Source organism: Lissotriton helveticus, chromosome 9, assembly GCF_964261635.1.
Source record: "Lissotriton helveticus chromosome 9, aLisHel1.1, whole genome shotgun sequence".
Lineage (NCBI taxonomy): Eukaryota > Metazoa > Chordata > Amphibia > Caudata > Salamandridae > Lissotriton > Lissotriton helveticus.
Genome location: NC_136070.1, coordinates 576,339,732 through 576,361,130, shown reverse-complemented (window position 1 = coordinate 576,361,130; position 21,399 = coordinate 576,339,732). Strand labels below are relative to the sequence as shown.

Sequence of the window (21,399 nt, the reverse complement as noted above, 5' to 3'; positions counted from 1 at the left end):
GCCTGAAAGACAGGACAAGGAAGGTGTTGGGGCAGTGGTGTCTGTGGTGGAAGTTGACTGACCCGCCCGCTGGCCCCATGACCCGCCTCTGTGGGTCCCACGTCCGTGCTGAGACTGCTGCAGCCTGTGGCTAAGAAGCGAACGTGCTGGGGCGCCCCTTCCGTGGCCACGAAAGGAGCGACAACCAGAAGGCCAAGGAGTGAGAGTGGGCGGAGGAGTGAGAGTGGCCGAAAGGCCCAAGGACTTGGCCGTAGCCCGAGAGTCCTTAAAACGCTCCAACGCACTATGTGTCTTATTGCCAAAAAGGCGAATGCCATCAAAGGGCATGTCCATCAGGGTGTTCTGGACCTCCCCCGAGAAGCCAGTAGTAATCAGCCTGGCGTGAGCACCACTGTCGTCGTAATTACTCTGCCCAGCAAGTCGGCGGTGTCAAGGCCACATCATATTGTGAACTTGGCAGCATCTCTCTCCTCAGCAATAGCCTGAGAGAGCACTGTCCGCGCCTCCTCCAGACACAGAGGCAGCACTTGCGCCACCGTATTCCACACAGAGTGGGAATAACGGCCCAAGAGGCATGCAGTGTTCACAGACTGCAGCCTTGAACTGGCGGAAGAAAATATCTTCTTCCCAAATTGTTCCAGTCTCTTGGATTCCCTGTCCGGCGGTGCGGTAGGGAATGCACTCTGGCACATTGAGGCTTGGGCAACCAAGCTCTCAGGGGTGGGGTGTTGGAAGAGGAAAATTGGGTTGCCTGGGGTCGGGTGATGGCGTCGGGCCACGATCCTATCCACAGGAGCCCCTTTGTTGGGCCTGGACCAGGTGCCCAAAAGAATGTCAGAAAGTGGCTCATTAAATGCAGCAATGGCTCCGCAGAGGTAGTCGCCGGCTTTAGCACTTCTGTCAGGAGGTTAGTCCTGACGACCACTGTAGGGAGTTGGAGGGCCTCCGCCACCCTACGCAACACCACTGCGTAACTTGCACCCTCCTCCTTAGCCCTGGTAGGAGGAGTGAGTATGCCAATGTCAGGAGAGGGGTCTAGACAACTGGCATCCCCCAGTTCCTCTACCCAGTCCGGGTCATACTCACACAGCTGTGAGAGAGTCCTCAGACCCCTCCCAGTCCTCCGAAGGCTGATATACAGGCCGAAAATAAGGAGGCTGGACATAGGGGTAGAAAGGGCCCGCTGGCGTCAGCATCTGCGCTGAGTGACGCTGTTCCGGCTCCATGTTGGTGCTGAGACAGGGGGCAACGTCATCCGGTGCCACGGGCGTCGTGAGAGGTGGTGCCGGTGTGGTCAACGTCGGTGGAGGTGTACCGAGGTCAACCAGGCCTGGATCCCTCGGGACCATGCGGCACCTGGGCCAGAGCCAACAGCGATGCCGGAGCCGCCGACAGTGAAGGGCGAGGGCCGACAGTGAAGGGCGAGGGCCGACAGTCGGGCCCGCGGGCCAGATGGCTCAAAGAGGCGGACTATGGCTGACAGAAATTCCCTAAAGCTGGGCCGGACCCGGGAAGGGCGGGTAGGCTGACGGCGACACCGTAGGCTCCGCCGGAGCCGTGCGGGAGGCACCACCCACACCCTCAGCTGCGACGGGAAGTCGTCGAGCAATGACGCTTCTTCGACTTCTTGTGCTTCGTCTTACCTGACTACCCCAATGCGAAGACTTTGATCCCGACGAACGATGGTGATGGCTCCGCGACCAGTCCCTCCACCTCCCACGGGACCGGGACCATGAGCGGCGTGGAGCCAACTGCGGGACTTCAGAGCAACTTTCGGGCCCGCTCCCGCAAAGTCTTCGGCGCCATGGCCCGGCAGTTGAGGCACAACTTGGGCCGTGGTCAAGCTCCAGGCAGTTGAGACATACGTGGTGCGGTTCCGTCACAGACATCAGCCGATGACAGTCCCTGCAAGACTTGAAACTGGGCAACCGTACAACACCAGGAGTAGATCGACTCAAAAAACAGAGACAAAAAGCCTAAAAAAACTCAGTGAAAAACGACGGGGGGTAATTCTAAGGTAAGGAATCAATCACTGTGTTTCTTTCAGATGTCTAAAACAAAAACATCCTCTTCTAGGGATTCCTTTTGTAGTTCCACCTTATGGTATTCTTCAGCCCTGGCAAGGAGTTCCTGTTAAGATACACTGTCATTAGGTGGAGATGGCTTGGCAGTGTAAAGGTCTGGGTCGTTGTCTAATGAAGGGTAAATTGTGTAAACCTTCCATGTACCTACTGGTAAATGTGTGTCCCCCTCATCAATATCGTCCCAGTCATGGTGTGATTGGGAAGAATCTGGAGGTGTGATGTGCTAAGGATTTAAAGTAGGAGAAGAGGGTGGTGGAGGGGATGCGGGCGGTGGATGAAAAGGGCTGGCACAAACAGACTATTTTAAAGGCATCTTGTAATGAGTGTCCTCATTAGGAAGCTTGTGTTTACAAGGTAGCTTGGTATGAATATGACCAGTTTCCGGGTTAATAAAACCTCATTACATGCCTCGCTTTTCACTATGCAGAGAATACCATAAATACATGTGGCATAGTTGCAAATCAGTGCTAAACATACAGCAGACATACCCGAGATGATCATTTCACCCAAGCTAGATATTTTATTTCTTACGGAACAATTCTCCATATTTTCTCAGTCCCCTTGATTGGAATCTTAGTACCGCCAAACCTTTCCAATGAAAAACTTGATCAGGAGGATCAGCCAGGAGGAGGTGGTGTGATCATTCCCTGAAGCTCACTTTTCACCTCCTTCGCAGCAGATCACACCCCCACTTGTGAATACTTGGGAGTTGTAGTGTTCGTGGCTAGGTCACTGACTAAAATTCACCACATCTACCATCCATGCAGAGAGAATCCGCTCTTCTTCAAACAGCTGATGGAGATCATTACTGTGTAGTCTTTTACACTAAACTCCATAGTTATAGGGGACCTGAATCTCCACTGGAACAATGGTGACAAGCAAGAAGCCATGGTGAAAGACTTATTTGCTGAACACAGTCTCTGGCTAGACTGTGCAAGGCTGGCCCACGTGAAATGGGCAATGCTGGTCCTCATATTTAAAGAAGGACCACCGTCCACAGAATCCATACCACTGTGTGACTGGTCTGATCACCACTCACATCCTTTTTCACCTCACCGCACACACAGCATATCAAAGGTCAATGCCTAGGACCAAAAAGATTAATAAGAGACACAAATCAGGTCAATCGGTTGGAATTGTCTGTTCAGAAAGAAAGTTGAATACCCAAATGAGACCCATAATGCACAGGAGCTAACAATCGCACTATAACAGGACTATGGTTGGCATCATAGATGAATTGGAAACACAGTCTCAAAAGACAGAAAAACAAAGTGTCCCAAATCTAGTTTAACCAGAATTTCAATGCAGAAAGGAGGAAACTCAGACCAGCAGAAAGAAGGTGTAGACAAACATCCTCTTCCATACATCTACTCCAACTACGTTTGGAATGCTGAAGTCTTATTCTTTAAATCCAAACTCAACAATGCCAGAAACCTGCCAATCAAACTTTTTGAGATTATTAAGCACCAAACCTGTCCTAGCTCTGTCACGATGATTAACACCTCCTCCGAAACCTGTGAGAAGTTCCCAAACTTTTTCAATGAGAAGAAGGAAAAAAAAAAGATTGAAAGCTACATTTCGAAAGGACTGAATGCAAACAAGACCTCAAAATGTGCCCTTTTCAACCTGAACACATGGGGAGATGCCCTATCACCCAACTACTCCCCATGCCCCTCCACCACAGCAATGCATTTGGAATGAATTTAAAACACTGTCTGAAGTGGATATCAAACGTCAGAGTCACTGCAACCCACATCACAGACTATTCCCTCCTTTGTTATCACCAAAGCATTAAATCACCTCTTCTTGTTCCCCCTATGGAACAAGATTTACCCAAAAGGCTGAGGTCCAGCAATTGTTACATCTCCTGATGAAACCAGATGCTGAACCGACAAACCTCCCTTTCCTGGTGAAATTCCTTCGAAAAACATGCCCTATACTAATTCTGGCAACATATCGCAAAACATACTATTATTGTACTTCTTTATGTTAACCAGTTAATTACTGTGTACAGTGTTGTGACACCCTTCACTCACTCACTCCAAATCAAAAATAAATATAAAAACAAGCAAATTTGAATTTGTCGATTTTCTTCAATTTCCTACACCAGAATGACCATTATGCAAGGACCTTTGATGTTGCCTAAAACAGAACTTCACTTGACCATCATCAGCATTTATATAAACTAAAAGGAATAAATTAGCACAGTAAAGCATAAGTGACTCCTAAATTAGGTAAAGTAAAACCAGCAAGTGGAGCCCTCGTTAGAAAATATATAAACCAGAATAAAGAGTAGCAAGATACATAGAAAACTCAATGCAGCCTATACAGCATTATTTTAGATTTTCAAAGGCAGTGGCTAGTTCTACTATCACCAACGTGAAATTCCAGTGACAAAAGTGGATCTAAGACACCCGGATTCACCCTCAAGATGGTAGCCGAGTTCAATATCAAACAGCATGTTTATCAGTATTCTTTTAGACTGTGGTAGTGAGAGCACCTTATATACTAAGAAGACATTAAAGCAAACCTAAAGTGCTACAAAGATAAAACCAACTAAGTATAAACTATTTTATAGATCTTTATACCCCATACACAGGTACAGAGGGAAACCTCATCACCAGATATAGCTTACCAAGTTGGCAAGCGGACAGTAAAATATTCCTGAAAAAAGAAAGTCAACACACAGTTAACTGCACATTTCTGACAAGGCAAAATTAAGGTGGCTGCACTGATCTATCTATTCCATGCAGCAAAACGTGCATTGCTTACTACAAAATGTAGTTTGTCACTTTACATTTTTAGCACTACAAGGAGTGGGTATTCATAATGCCGGTCTCCACATCCGCCTATTTAGCTCTCATACTGTTCAAAAGTGGAGTTAGGCAAGTTACTTCTGAATCATGGAATTCTTTGGACTACCTGAACACATCTATCATGGATATGGTTCCTTCTGCTCTGTCTCTGAGCAAATAGTTCACACAGTTACCTTTATATCATACACTTTCCTTAATGGAAACGGTCATATTGGCTACCCAATATGTTCTTGTCCTGCCAGAATATTGTTTCTCCAAATTTGAAGATCTCCAGATTCTGGTGATAGTTAATCATCCCAAACCTAGACATTTTAGTCCCTGCTGAAGAGTAAATAGCGTGTGTCAGTCCTCTCCTAAAACAAAAAAACCTTCCTTGGACAAACCAGATAGGAGCAGTTACCATCCCATCTCGCTTCTCTTGCTAAAATAGCAGAGAAGTAGGCAAATGCTGAATTTCCAACCTTTATTTTATTTATTTATTTATACCATTTATAAAGTGCGCTGTTACCGAGCAGTGTCCTGGCGCTGAAATAATATGATATCTCCCCTAAGATGTTCGTCGGTTTCTAAAGGCCAAAAAGCCAGGTTTTAATATTTTTCCTGAAGGCCATCAGGTTAGTACTTTGTTTCAAAGCCAGGGGCAGTGTATTCCAAACGGTGGAGGCTCCAGAAATGAAGCTACGGCCTCCCCATCGTGCTTTCCTAATCCGAAAAGTCTTGACTAGCCCTTTGTTGGCCGACCTTAACTGTCTGCCTGGCGTGTACCGTTGAAAGTGCTGTTGAAGAAAGGATGGACCCAGTCCATTCACTGCCTTGTACACCATACATAATGATTTAAACATTATCCGCTTACGTACCGGAAGCCAGTGCAATTTTCTCATTTCCTGTGCCACCGGTGCAAACTTGGGCAGGCCAGTAATCAATCGAACAGCTGCATTTTGCAGCATCTGTAGTTTATTGAGCAGCCCCTGCTGGGCTTGCATGAAGAGACTATTGCAGTAATCAAGGCGGGACAGCACAAGTGCTGTCACCACCGTTTTCCTGCTACTGTCTGATAGGAAGGGGAGAACTTTCCTAATGGTTTTCATAATCTAATAGATGGAGGAGGTTAATGCATTGACTTGGGGTTTGAAGGATAGTTGGCTGTCAATAAGAACTCCCAGGTTCTTTACCTTCGTTGCCGGGATGGGTGAGGCTCCCATATCATGGGGCCACCATTTGGGGCTCCAGAAACTAACATCCGCGCCGAAGAGAAGAACCTCGGTTTTAGAGGAGTTCAACTTAAGGCAGTTACCTGCCATCCATGAGCTCACCGCAGTCATGCAATCCTGGAACCTGGCTGCTATTCCTTCTTCTCTCCCCGGCAGCAGAGATACCACGATCTGTGTATCATCTGCGTAACATGTTAATTCAAATCCAAATGACCGAATCACCGGGGCAAGGGAAGAAACATAAATGTTAAAAAGGGTGGGGCTTAGGGAGGAGCCCTGTGGGACCCCCCCCCTGGGAGTTTGAAAGGTCTAGATTCAAAATCTCCCAGGGCCACCACCTGGACCCTATCGGCAAGGAAGGATTTCAATATGCTCAGGGCTGTCCCCTGGAATCCGCAGCCTTCTAAACAATCCACTAAAATACTGTGATGGACCGTGTTGAAGGCTGCGGAAAGGTCGAGGAGTACTAGAGCTGCCCGCCCTCCTGCATCCAGCTCCTTCCTAATCTCTTCCGTGGATTTGATCAGGGCAGTCTCGGTGCTGTGGCCTTCCCTAAACCCATGTTGGGCTATGTCCAAGCTCTGAGAGGACCTGAGGAAGGCACAAAGCTGTGCATTCATGACTTTCTCGATAAGTTTAGCTGGCAGTGGTAGCCTAGCTATGGGCCGGTAGCTATTGGGATCTGAGATATCGAGTGTTGGTTTTTTTAAGCAGTGGAGCAATCGACACTCGTTTCCAGCATGTTGGATATGCTCCGATGTCAAGCATCTGGTTAAATAGATCCGCAAGAGTGCAGGATATGGGGAGAGCTGCCAACTGTGCCACTGAGGCTGGACAGGGATCTTGAGGTGAGCCTGATTTAGTTGCCTGGACCAGTTTTTTATCTCCTCCGAGTTCACAGGACGGAACCCAGAGAGTTTCGCGTCGTGTGGATTGACCAAAGTGGTCCTGTGTGTCCCTTCGAGAAGAGTCAACCCCACTTGATGTTCCAACGCCTAGAAAATCAGTTCCACTTTACTTAAAAAGAACTTGGCGAGGGTCTCACAAAGTTCCAAACTTGGAGGAACAATTACTGACTTAGGGGTGACCAAGCTGGTGACTGTGTCAAAGAGTTCTCTAGTAGAGTTCTTGGCTCCCTCAATCCGATCAGTGAAATAAGCGCTTTTGGCCTTCCTAATCATTTCTTTATAGATCCTTTGACTGGCTTTGAGCTTGATTTTATCTGCCTGATGGTAATCTGTATGCCAAACGCGCTCTAGTTTTTTACAGATCACCTATGGTCTCGCAACTCATAGGTGAACCAGGGAGCAGATGGTACTGTGCGAGTGGGGCGACAGCGTTTAGGCTGAGCTAAAATAGTACATGCTTGATCTATCCAGTCTGTGTACTTCTCTGCAGCTTCACTTACATCTAAACATAGAGTATGTGAGCCGATCCTCCAGTGCCCTTCCATCAAGCTCTTTCCAGGGTCTATACAGCTTGGATGACTTCCTATCCTGCCTGGCCCTGACCAGCTGGGGCGTTTGGATGTTAAAAAGCACAACTGAGTGATCTGACCAGGCCATGGACTCTGTCTGGATGAGATGTAAATCCGGGTTGTTTGTAAAGATGCCATCCAAAGTGTGCCCTACTGTATGTGTGGCTCCCCTTACTACCGGAGTCAGTCCTGCCCCCTGCATTGCTTCTACCAGAGCTAAAGTGTCCGGGTCTGAGCCCCCTTCTAAATGGAAATTAAAATCTCCTAGAGCGGTAAAGGATTTGGTACACAGGGCTTCCTCCAAGAAAGTGCCCACCGTTTCGAGGAACTGCGACCTGGACCCAGCTGGTCTATACATGAGGTAGCCCTGGAAGGTATGGTGATTTGATATTGAAAGCTTAAATCCCAGTGCCTCACACGTCTGTGAGGACACCGCCTGAAATGATCCCTGGATAGAGGCATGATAGATGATAACAAGCCCACCCCCTCTTTTACCGGTTCTATCCAGAACACGGCTAAGGTAGCCTGCAGGCGTTGCATTAACTAGATCCGGTCCCGATGCCGCATCTGCCCAGGTCTCCGTAATAAATGCGATTTTGGCATTTTTGTCCTGAATCAGTTCTGCGCATTCCGTGCTATGTTTGACCAGGGACCTGGCATTGATGAGTATACAGTGGATTGTATTCTCCTCCCTATCCCCCCTGATGTCGCAGGACCTAATGAATGCCCTGATAGGTCTACATAAAATTGCAGGTGGGCAAGAGAAGCATGCTGGGCAAGAAATAAGTCCAGTCAGCATGTTCTTGTCCGGTGTTATACAAATGCAATTCTCCTCCACCCTTCCCTTCAGACTCAGCAACAACTCACGGTTGTAAGCTCTCTTGGTGTGGCGGTCCGAGGAAAAATGACCAAGGGTCCTGGTGCTCGGCGCTGGACGGGCGCGGACGGGCGCAGACGGGCTTGCCTTTGGCGCGCCTTCAGCGTGCGCGCGCGCTGCACGGTCGAGTAGTAGAGGTCATTTTATAGGAGGGGCAGGAGGTTGGGAGGCAGCCAGCAGCTAGAACGCTGTCCTTGGCGTCCACCCAAGATGGCGTCCACCTCTGTCTCCTACCGCGTGAGCACGTAGTCTGCTACGCAAGGAGCGGGGTTCGAGATGGGGCAAATATCGTATCAGCAGTAAGTAACTTTTTGTTTTTTAAAAAGTGAACAAGTAAACAAGAAAGAAAAGCGTGGCGTTTTTTAAAATGAGAGCTGTGATCTCGAGCCTATCCCTCAGCTTCCGCCTCAGGGGAGATGTCAAATTAAATCTCAAATAATTTTTTCTAGACAACACAGGTAAGTTCTGCGAAGCCTATGGCACAGAGGTGGAGCGTGTTGCTGTTCAATACAAACTTTCCCTGATCTTAGATCACGGAGGTATGGAGGCCTTCATCTTTCTTGATTTGTCTGCTGTCTTCAATACAGAAGCTCATAAGACACTGATCACTAGACTATAAGATGCTGGACTACGGGGAGGAGTTCTGAAGGGGATACCCTTCCTTTCTTTTGCCTTTCCTAATGCTTTTAATCAGTTTAACTGACCTGCGGCGTCCCCCAGGGCTCCTCTTTAATTCCACTCTTTTTAAAATCTGTTGCCCCTTCAGTTAAATTACTGCCATTTTCGGTTGTCCTACATAAGCTGTACAGATGAAATAGTTAATTCTCAGATCAGAAGGAAACTGTGAAACAGCCTTAATATACAACCATACTGGTCTAGCTAAATAAGTGTCAGAAAATGCAAGTGATTAAGAAAAAGATGTTACTAATGGGGAGGCCCCTGTATATGTGGTCACCTGCTTGGTGGTCAGTCGCACTGAGACCCCTTTCATTCCTCATTTGCTAAAAACCTTGAGGTACAGTTTGATAAACTTTCTCTGAAGCTGCAGTTTGCTACGGTTGCCTCCTCGTGCTTTTTATATTTTAAGGTGTTAAGGAAAGTTCTCACTCTTCCCACAGGAACGTTTTGGTATTATTTAATTCCATAGTTGGCTCAGATTGTGCAAACACTCTCTACCTCGTTCTGACTGCTTCTACCAACCACTTACTGTAGATGATCAAGAATGGAACAGCTAAAAAATGGGAGAAAGTATGGGCAACATGGCGGTGACACAGAGCGACGCTGGTGAGTGATATACAACAGTTGAAACGGGGCGGAGCGGTGGATGGAAGGGAGGAACCGGGATAAGATACTTTCTGAGTAATATGTCTTGTTATGAAAGTATACCCGGAGAGCCAGTAAAGATTTACAGTCTCCTATCTCTTGTAAATATTATTGCTGTAATGTCTAAACCTCACCATGTACAAACACAAGTGAATCATGTAAACTATAATCTTTTGAGCAATGCTAATACAAAGTAAAGAAAGAAACAGCAAAACCTTTGCTGAAAAACACAACATCCCTTGTTTTCTATAACAGCTGTTTAGTCATGTCCCTCCTCAGCTCTTTTCGATCTGACTAGCCTGCTTTACATACCTAGGGTAAAAAAAACCAACTTACAACTTAAAAAAACATCTATCCAAGCTGGTCAAGCCATAAGCTCCCCCTCTTTAAAACTCCCTCCCACTTGAGTTACGCACTATGCCCTACTATATTGCAGGTTTAGGAATGCTCTCAGAAATTTTTGCTTCCAGCTTTTATTGCCCTTTTCAATTGCTTTACTTTACTTCTAGAACCAGGACGCCCCATGGCATGTACACACTTTGTAAGAACTAAACAAAAATAAATTACTGTACACCATTAGAGGAGAACCATTTTTAGGGCTGTTTCCTTCTGCTGCAAGGGATTCTAGAAAAAACTAGGGTAGCGTTCCAGCACCTCATTAGGAGGAAAGTAGAAATTTGGGTTAGAAATATATAAAGATTCTATACCGGTTTCCCTAATTGGTAATTAATTTGAGCACCAGTTTTTTATAAGAATAAAGGTATGAATGGATTTCCAAGAGGCTGCATTGCAATTTTTCATACCCACCGATTACCATTGGATTTGTGTTTTGAAACTCATATTTGCTTGCTTTCTATTCGCCGCCTTTGTTTTATGCTGTCCAGCATGTTTCCGTACATCCCATGGAGCATAGCCTGTTTACCACCTTTGACTGGCTCCTTGTAATCCTTCACCAGTGCTCTCTTTCTGGGAACTCCTTTTTTTCTTTTTCGTGAGGCACTCCAGAAGAGTAAATGTGTTTTCAGTTGCCTCCCTTATGTTTGGTTGCAGCAATAGCTGTGCTGTATTTCTTGAAAAGGTTTCCTGTCTCCTATCTTTCTGCTTGACTGATTATGATCATCTCTGCCACTACCAGTCATCAATTTTTCAGTCCGTCTACAAGCTGGTTTATTTTGGTAAGTGCTCTTTACTAACAGCATAACTTAAACATTTCACTCCCTTAATTTCACACCATGGGCGCTGTATTTCAGACGTGAATGAGAAATAAACAGGCCTTTACATTTCTATTTTATCTTGTGACATTTGCTGTGCATGCAAAGACAGAGGTCCAATTATAGGCTCGGTCTTCCGAGGAAGGTTAGTGTTTACTTTTCTTTCTCTGACTGCAAAGTGAGAGGATTTACTTGACAATCTTGATGGGTACAGGGGGTGAAAGGAAAGGCTGTGGGGTATTATTTCTTTACAGCATACAACATTTAAATGCCAAAACATGAACTGTACAAATATTTCAGGACTCATAAGAATTAGGAAAGCACAAATGAAGCACTTTTGGTAATTCTGTAGTGTGGTGAAAACAAGTAATTGAATTAGATCAAATCAATGCAATAGGTGATACCGATTTCCACACACTATCGTTTGTGTGCTATATAGTTTGATCAGTAAAACTATACATCTGTGCAAATCCAATGGTAATTTCAAATAAAAAAGTGTTGACACTTCTCTACAATACTGTCCTCTACTCCACAATACTCTACGCCTCTCCACGCTACTATACTCTACACCACTCTACACCTCTCCACTATACTTCACTCACTTTTTGCCATGCTGGTGTAGAACATTGCTAAAACACATTGGCAAAGCAAAAAGTGCTTCCATAGGTGAGACCTATTGGATTTGCCAATGCTTATTTAAACTAGATATGGATAGCCTGCACTGACACAAATTTAACCCGTTACTTACCACATTTACTATAAACAATAATCCAGGCATCAAAACACCCCCCCCCGTCCAAGACTGAACATCTTAATGAATTTTTGACTTCCAATGTGCCCTAAAGTTGAGCCACTTAGGATGAGAGATGGATTAGTTTAACCACACCTCACAACATTAAATGAGTGAAATTCACACTCATATCAACCGTGTTGCTATATAATGCAGCTAGAGATAAATAACACAAAAAAAACATTCTCATTTATCTCGCGGGCTGATAAAGTAGCTACCAGAAAAATGTTCTTCTCAGATGTTTAACAGTGCAATTGTGCATGGGTAAAAAAGTTCTTGTCATCAGTTTGAAAAGAATTGCATTCAATTCAGATGTTGGTTGTTTTCGTACTTGCAGTAATAGTTTTTTTTGTAGCTTTCACAAAATCATGAGCAGCTGACACAGACTTGACGTAAGCAGTCACCGCTGAAACATGTCATCCTAAAGAAGAAATCTGTAACCTGGCTACGGGCGCAAGATTCTAAGCTTGGTAACCGTGGATGAATACCTCACAGTAAGCAACACAAAGCATTATTCACACCAATAAAGAGCTGGGAGGTACATACCTGTTACGACAAGCATCTTGGACGTTGGCATGGGGTAGGAGCTCTAATTACCAACACTTAAAGGGAAAAGAAAAAATGTGGCAAAAAATTGGCTTAAAAGATACAGAAAGGAGACTTGTCAAATGTCACCATTGAAGTCTATGACTTAAATACCATCACTGGCCAGGGCAACATTTCTGGTAGTACTCGTCTCTATCTCTCCAAGAACCTGCATAAACCTTTCCGTATTTAAAAACAAAAAAAAGACCGATCCAGGCTAGTAAAAGGCTTCAATACTCTATGACACGTTAACAATTTGTTGCACCAGCAATTATTGATATGCAGGACGTCAGTGTGGTCTCAATTTGAGTACTTTTAAGTACGTTCAAGATCTCACTACAATTCTCAGACCATGGGATCATCACAGATACAAAAGGCCTTAAAAGAGCACAAAATCACTGAAGATGCTCTGTAAGTCAGAAATTGTAGGCTTTGGTTCCTTTTGTTGTCCCCTTTATATACTACCCCCCTCCCACATGGCTCATCGAGGATCAGAAACCGTGACCCCCGCAGAGATGGAGTGTGACTTGCCTGGGCCGCTGCGCCTCACAGTTATTTTCCGTGGGGGGCAACGAGGATTTGCTGGGATGTGCTGATGTGGACATGGATTTCTGATGCTGGCGTGGCCGTGCCGACGACGTCATAACGGCCGAAGCAGAAGCAGTGGAAGCCCTGGACCCTGGCGTAGTTAAACTAGGAAACAAAAGCATGGAGGCACAAATTTAGGGAAACAACAGGGGGAAAGGAAGATGGAGGAAGTAGAGCAATGAAGACAAGGAGGTGCTAGGCTGTATTCAAAGCTGAGAACACGGCAACATGCATGCTGGATAGAACTCTTGGTCACACTCAGAAGGAATCTTATTCGTAGACTGTTTACAATAAAGTAATTGGCTACACTTTAAATTATTAAAAATGTCACAGATGGTGATTAGGTAAAAGATGGCCCCATAAGACTGTGCTGGATAAAGTTGTCCTTTAGAGCTTAATAACCTTACAAAACAACTGTGTAGAGAGTAAAAAGCATGTGCTTTTTTTGCTGGAAAAACGGTCCCTGTAATGACTATTAGGGAATATTGTATATTCTGTATTTTAATTGCATTTATATAGCGCTTACAAACCCTGGTGAGTCATCAAAGCGCTTTTTAGGCGAGTAGCACGCTACTCCAGAACCCATAAAGGATTAGTGTTGAATTAGTGTAGCGAAATATGAAAGTAATTTGAGTGATGGATAGGTTAGTCAGTTATTTGGATTCAGAAGATAATAAAGGCACTGAACTAGCTGTGAATTAATATTCACCTTATTTCCTGAAATACTTCCACGGTTATTCAGGACTTTGCAAATATTCATTTTCCTACGACAGAAAAAAACTCTTCAGAAGTAAACAATTCATGCCATGTCACAGGGAACGAGTATTCTGGTACATTATAAAAAGAAAGAACATGTTCAGAGCTAGCAATGATACTGCTTAAGTGCCCCTACCCAAGTTCAGTAAAATTAGCAGTAACATAAGTAGTAATGACTCATTAATCAACCCAATGTGACGTGCTTGAAAATCTAAGGCAAATCAGCCTGCTTCGCCAATATCGGAGCCATAAATTTCATACAGTCTTTGGGTTGCAGTATTTCAAAGTGATGTTCTATCTGGGTACTTGAATGAAAGATTTAGCATTTCAGTATTATCAGCTTTTATAAAAAGCTGACAAACAGTGTTGTTCTTAGGATAAAAAGGTCATCCATGACTTTTTAACTGAGTGACCATTTATGTGTTGTCTTGTATCTCTTACTGTAGTTGCCTAGGAGAACGCTTCTCTCAAAGTACAACTTATTTTAGTGGTTTTGCCTGCTGGTCCACCAACAGGAAGTAGTAATGGTTTAAGGGAGGTCAGTGAATGTTTTGCCAAGCATTCCAAAGCTTATATTCACAAATTGACCAAACACTTTGAATTAGTCTAACTATGAAGCAGCAATATGGTACAAAAATGCAGCAAGAATACATAATACACAGGAGGGTTTTGTTTGGCTGCCAAGGTGCACCAAGTCTCTAACTGTAAGGCTCAATCTTTCTATGTGCTGAATCATTTTTTCGAATGATATTTTAAGACAAAAGTAGCAGAAACAATTCATAGGAATTGACACTTGTGCAGTGGAAAACTGAGGCTCACTTTTCTTACTTTTATATTCGTGCAAAAACCACTGCCGACATTTCGAACAACAGATGGCCTTTAGTGTTTGAGGGTATTCATCTATAGCACATTATGCCAGAGAAGATTGTTATGAAAGTCAGCAAAGAACTGACAAAGTATTGGAGTTGAGCTCTAAATTCACTCTGAAAGGAGCAGAGATGAGTGGCATCAGTGCATGGACTGTCACTTCTGTAGGTCGAGCAAGGTCACTGAGGAGTCGGATGGCACCAACTAAAGGTGCAAGGGGGCAGTTTCTGAAAAAGCTCTCTATCCAGTCTGGAGCCTGGGGGAATTCTAATGGTGACTGGACTGCAGTTTTCTGGGCATACATGGGACCAGCTTATAGACTTTGACATCAGAGTTTTTAAATAATATGGCTTCTCAGCAATCTGAAAGCAGATATATTCTTAACACGAATTTAGAAAAAAGCTAATCAACCATGCAGGTATTTGGAAAACCGGTTAGGATAAGTGGCTCTTAGAATGTGACCAAAACTCCATGACTTTGGTAAAATCTTTGTAAAGAGAAACGTTAGCTCTTAAACTGGTCCAGTGTTCAAGCACTATGAATACAGCCTCCTCCAACATAAGACATATTAAACACTGCATATACAATATACATCCAGGGTATATGTGTATATTCTCAGGACCACATGTACACAGTAACAACCAATTCCACACTAATACCCCCACATGGGAGAACCAAAATACACAAGGCATGTTAATGAAACTTGGGATGCGAGAGAAAAAGGAAAAAACATGCAGCTGCAGGGAAGCACTGTAAACAGATGACCAAGTCTTGCTTTGTTGCTCATTAGTTGTTCACAGGCTGCAAGGGGTGAGTATCGCAGTACATGCCTGGCAATTGGAAAACAAATCCTATTAGAAGAGCTTTAAGGAGAAATTACACTTACCTTCAAATTTGCAAGTATACATCTCGAATGAAGACATTTAGTTTCTTCGCAACAGAACAAAAGATGTTTTTAAAGCAAGCCAGAAGATTGAACTAAATGGGGCGCAGAGGCATTTTATGTGTGAGTTGTTGACCCTTCAATAATTATCGCTTGAAGGGAAAGTGTTACTTCACCTCATTTGGTCAGTTATACCTTTAGATCCCATTTTCAAAGCAGTAGCCACTCAGTAGCTAATATGCGGGGGGGGGGGCAGAATAATCTGAAAGTTCATTTGGGTAAAGCTGGTGAAATCCTACATAGGAATGATACAACATCTACCCAAACAAAAGTAAATGTATGACAACACATAGGTTCACTGCAAAGGTTAAAATACTAAACAATGCATCTTCGAATGGTGTACTTTGTTACTGCATTGCAAAGGGCTTCCCTTTGACCCTAAGATTAGCTGAAATTTGGGCCTGGGAATACATTTACTGTAAAAATACAAGTTTAGCTGGCATCTAATTCGCAGAATATAGTTTTAGGATTGCATTTACAAGACTTTGCAAACAGTAAAGCCAAGGAACTTTATTTTAGAAATTATTAGTTTTAAGCACTGACTCCTTAGCCCTATTAACGCTGATCAGAAGACATCTCTTTGCATTTTTCACTTCCAAGAGCACATCATAAATCAGGAGAGATGCTGGCTAGTGATAAAGAGTTTTCTCCAGTGTTTCAGACAAGAATCTGAGATAAAGTCTAATGGAGTTAGAGTCTCTAGAGACATTGGTATAATATCGGCAACATTTTCAACGGTGAATCTCAAGGAGTATGCCCATAACTTCAAATGTGATTTTCTAGATTGCTTGCGTATGACAGAGAGAATGCCCCAGACAGAGCCTGGTTTAGCACAATCCTACAGACGAATGGGCACTTCAAAAATTCCATGATGATGAGACCTTTCCAAGATAATGTTCTCAGATTTAAAATAACAGACATGTTTGATTCAATTCCTCATTTTGTTAACTATTACAAAGCATCGTGGACAACACAATGTAAGGTTCAAAATGGTTTGGAGACTTTTATAAGAGTTTATAAGAGTTGTCCTGTAACATGGACAGATTTGCAAAAAAAGCATTTTAACCCGTTCCGTGCTGCCGTCGGCCATTGGCAGCACTACCTCCCCAGTGCTGCCGTCGGCCAATGGCAGACGCAGCCTCGCCTGTTTTAATCGCGGGCGCAGTTAAGGCGTTAAAAACAAGGACTGCACAGCAATCGACAGTAAGATCACAATAATCAGTTTACAAGTAGTAGTATCAAATTTTCCAAAGGTCATTTTCCAAGGTCATTGTTGCAGAACAGTTTAAGTTAAACATGTTATGTTCATCAACAAGTAGTTGAGTAAAAACCTTTTCCATGCTTTCTGTTTAAAATAACCCTTACAGCAGAGTACAGCGCCTGCGGTCTCCTCTTACCAGAAGGATAGAACGCTCTGGCTCATGAATGCAAATCTTTAAAAGGGGCAGAAATAGATTGCAAGTTGTGACCTAATCCTTCTGGACTGAAGGAACCACAATCTGAAAGAACAAATTACTTACCTTTGGTAACGCTTTTTCTGGTGGATACAGTTATCTGCCAGTGGATTCCTCACCTTAGAATAGATTCCACAGCAGTTCCACTCCCTGGGGAGGGTGTCCACCCTTCTATACCAAAAAGTCCTGCAGGACAGAGCATGCAAAGTAGCCCTCCCTCCTCATTTCGGAGTCAACGCAATAATGCTTTGTGAAAGTGTGGAGGGAGGCCCAAGTTGCAGCCTTACAAATGTTTACTACAGGTACACCTCTGGCCAATGCAGACGATGATGACTTGGCTCTGGCAAAATGAGACCTAATACCTTCAGGAGGCTCCTTACCAGCCAGGGCGTAGCACATCTTGATGCACAATATGATCCACCAAGATAGAGTGCGCTTATGCACAGCCTTGCCCTTCATGCGTCCAACATAGCCCACAAAGAGCTGATCGTCCACTCCCAAGTCCTTAGTCCGGTCCAAATAAAAGCTCACCGCTCTTTTAGGATCCAGGCGGTGAAGTCTCTCCTCCTCCATGGAAGGGTGAGTGGGAGGATAGAACACAGGAAGAGTAATGGACTTGGAAGGGAGTAACCACCGTAGGCAGAAAAGCAGTCCTGGTCCTAAGGACCATCCTTTCAGCATGTATGGTTAAAAACGGGGGTTTGGAACTGAGAGCCTGAAGCTCACTCACCCTCCTTGCTGAGGTAATAGCCACAAGAAAAAACTTTTAAAAGACAAAAGCCTCAAAGGACACTATGTAAGGGTTCAAACAGGGAACCCATTAAGATATTTAAAACAAAATTCAAACCCCATTAAGGCATAACAAAAGCAGTAGGCGGAAACCTATTGGTAAGGCCCTTAATAAACCTCAAAACAATGGGAGATTTAAATAAAGACGGCTGATTCGGCAAACAAAGCAACGCCGATAAAGCCGACAAATATCCCTTAACAGTGGCCACAGCACAACCCTGCTGAGCCAAGAAAAAATAAAACTGAAGAACATCTGACAAATGGGCCTTTAAAGGATCAATGGATCTCTCCACACCATTTAACAAATTTAGACCATCTATAAGAGTAAATTGACTTAGTGGAGTGTCGCTTGGACGATAAGATAACATCCACCACATCCGGCGGGAGAGAGAAGGCACTCAGGTTGCCCCATTCAATCTCCAGGCATGAAGGTGCAGGCTCTGGAGGTGGGGGTGTAGAACCTGCCCCTGTGTCTGCGAGAGGAGGTCTGCCCTGAGAGGGAGGCGGAGCGGAGGGTGCGACAAGAGATGAAGTAGATCTGTGTACCACGCCCTTCTTGGCCAATCCAGGGCGATCAATATAACTTAGGCCCAGTCTTGGCGAATCTTCCGCAGAACCAGAGGAATCAAGGGTATGGGAGGAAAGGCATAAAGGAGTTGGGAGCTCCAATCCAACTGAATCGGATCCCCAGCGCCCCCTGCATCGGATACTGGGGACTGCAGAACAACGGGCAGTACGCATTCTCATGAGTGGCAAACAAGTCCAACTGAGGAGAACCCCACATCTGGAAGATGTGATGGACCACCTCCAGATGAAGCCGCCACTCGTGATCGGCCGAGTAATGCCGACTTAGACTGTCCACACGAGCATTCAGCACCCCGGCTAGGTGATTTGCAAAAACAAAAATCTGATGGTCCTGAGCCCAGGACCAGAGTCGCAGAGCTTCTCGACAGGGACGGTACGACCCTACACCTCCCTGTTTGTTGATGTACCACATTGCGGTAGTGTTGTCCGTCAGGACCTGAACCAACTGACCGCGAAGGGAGGAAAGCCTTCAGTGCCAAATGAATCGCCTGCAATTCCAAAAGGTTGATGTGAAACAACCTTTCCTCTGGAGACCAAAGACCCTTGACCTCCATATCCCGCAGATGAGCACCCCACCCCAGAGTGGAGGCATCCGTGATCACTGTGGCCACTGCCGGAGGAGGTTGAAAGGGCTTGCCTTAACACAGGTTGCCCTGCACACTCCACCAAGTCAGCTCTGCTGCAGCGTCGCTGGAGATCCTGAATGACTCCCTGAGATCTCAGTTGTGCTGATACCACTGCTTGCGGAGGCACCACTGGAGTGCCCTCATGTGCCAGCGTGCATGACTGACCAACAGAATGCAGGAAGCGAACAGATCGAGCAGGCGAAGGATCTTCAGGACCGAAACAACCGCTCCATCGTAAAACAAAGGAATCATCTCCTGAATGTCGAGAATTCTTTGTGGGGGTGGAAAAGCTCGACATACAGTAGTATCCAGCACCGCCCCGATGAACAGGTTGCGCTGAGAGGGAACCAGGTGAGATTTGGGCACATTTATTGAAAAGCCCAAGTTGAGCAACAGCTGAGTTGTTACTAGCAGATGATGAAGCACCATCTCTGGCGACTCAGCTTTGAGCAGGCAATCCTCCAGATAACGGAAAATAGGAATCCCTGACTTCCTGAGATGAGCTGCCACCACTGCAATCACCTTCATGAAGGCTCAAGGTGCAGTAGTAAGACCAAACGGAAGGACCGCAAACTGGTAGCGCTGCGACCCTACCGTAAAACAGAGATACTTCCGGTGCGACCTCAGGATGGAAATGTGAAAAAACGCATCCTGTAAATCGATCGACACCATCCAGTCTTCTTGCTGCAGCGCCAGAAGAACCTGCGCAAGGGTCAGGATCTTGGATATCTCCTGCTTCAGGTAAAAATTCAAGACCCTGAGGTCCAGAATCGGACGTAACCTGCCATCCTTTTTGGGGATCAGGAAATACCGAGAGTAGCATCCCCGACCCCTCTCCTACTCCGGGACCACCTCTATCGTACCTTTTTGTAATAAGGCAAGGACCTCCTTCTGAAGAAGCAAATGGTCTTCTGAACAAAATCCTTGGCAAGGAGGGTAAGGAGGAGGAAACTCGCGAAAGGGAAGGGCATATCCATTCTCTACAAGGTTTAAAACCCAAAGATCTGACACAATCGATTTCCAACCCTGTAGAAAGTGAGAGAACCGAACCCCAACAGAACCCACATGATTCAGGATGGGGATCTAGGGTTGCTTTCCCGCGTTACCAGGGGGAGCAGGGGAGGTAGAGGAGGAGGAGAGATTGCGGGCAGAACCACGTTGGCGACCTCTGACTTTCCCTCTATATGACTTATACAGCGGATTTTGCTGCTGATGTTGTCGTAAGCCACGAAAGGATGTCCTTCTAAAATCCACAATATTTTTTATATCCAAACCCCCTTGACTGGGTTTGCAATCCTAAAGATTTCGCTGTGGCTCGGCTATCCTTAAACCTTTGAAGTGCAGAATCAGCCTTCTTCCTGAAAAGCTTTGAACCATCAAAGGGCAAATCAAGAAGGGTAGCCTGAACATCCGGGGAATATCCAGAGGACCTAAGCCAAGCTGGTCTCCTAGTAACTATGGAGGAACCCATAACTCTAGCCACCAAATCAGCGGTATCCAGGCCGGATTAAATAACCTGTCTAGCTGCAGCTTGAGCATCTGACAGAACTTCCATAAAATGTACCCCGCTCCTACTCAGGCAACTTGGGTGCCAATTGCTTCGCCGAATCCATTAAAGCATGTATATAATGGCCTAACAAACAGGTAGCATTGGTAGATTTTAGAGCCACGCTAGATGAAGAAAATACCTTTTTAGCCGACTGCTCCAGCATTTTAGAGTCCCTGTCAGTCGGAGCCTGAGGAAAAGCGCCTGTAGATTGTTTCGAACAGGACGCCTGTACCACCAAACTTTCTGGAGGCGGATAAGATTAAAAAAAGTGTATCTCCTGGAGCAGTCCTATATCTTCTACCCACAGATTTAGACAGCAGGAGAAGAGTGGTTTACGCCACACTTCGAGGATAGGCTCCTTTAAAGCTTCATTAAAGGGCAACAAGGGCTCAACTATTGAAGAAGGCGAATGTAAGACTTCTGTGAACAAATTCGGCATATACTCAGCAGTAGGTAATTCTAAGTCCAAAAGCTCTGCAGCCTTTCTTATGACAGTACGCTAAGGAGCTACCTCTTGAGGTGGAGAAACCCTAGTGGAAGAAAGCCCCCACTAAGGAGGGGTGTCCAGTCCACTTGCCTCCTGAATACCTTCAAAATCATCCACTGATTCATCTATGTCACCCTCTTCAACCTCCTGCCTCCGATACTGCTCTTCCTCCAGCAGTCTCTGTGCCTCTCTCCTTGAGAGAAATCTTGGTTGTGGTGTCGGTGGTGCCACACACTGCGCCAACTGCTCCGGAGCCAGCGAAGGAGGATACGAAGGTGGAATTAGTGTTGTACGAGGCAGAAAGGAAGGCCCACCAGAAAGCGCCAGGGACTCCATAAACAGCATTGAAACCCTCTGAGCCGGAAATTGCCATGACTGCGC

At 45.2% G+C, this 21,399-nt stretch overlaps 1 protein-coding gene across 18 annotated transcripts in view; it reads right to left on the bottom strand.

Moving 5' to 3' along the window:
- MARK2 (microtubule affinity regulating kinase 2) overlaps positions 1–21,399 on the bottom strand; it is a 668,807-nt gene that overhangs the window by 124,634 nt on the left and 522,774 nt on the right. For 13 of the 18 annotated variants that reach the window (XM_078660523.1, XM_078660536.1, XM_078660526.1 and 10 more), the window contains one exon: positions 12,906–13,067. The exons of the other annotated variants lie outside the window; for them this stretch is intronic. In XM_078660523.1, coding sequence (XP_078516649.1) covers positions 12,906–13,067 — 162 coding nt within the window. The remainder of the gene's footprint in view (positions 1–12,905; positions 13,068–21,399) is intronic. 18 annotated transcript variants of the gene reach the window in all.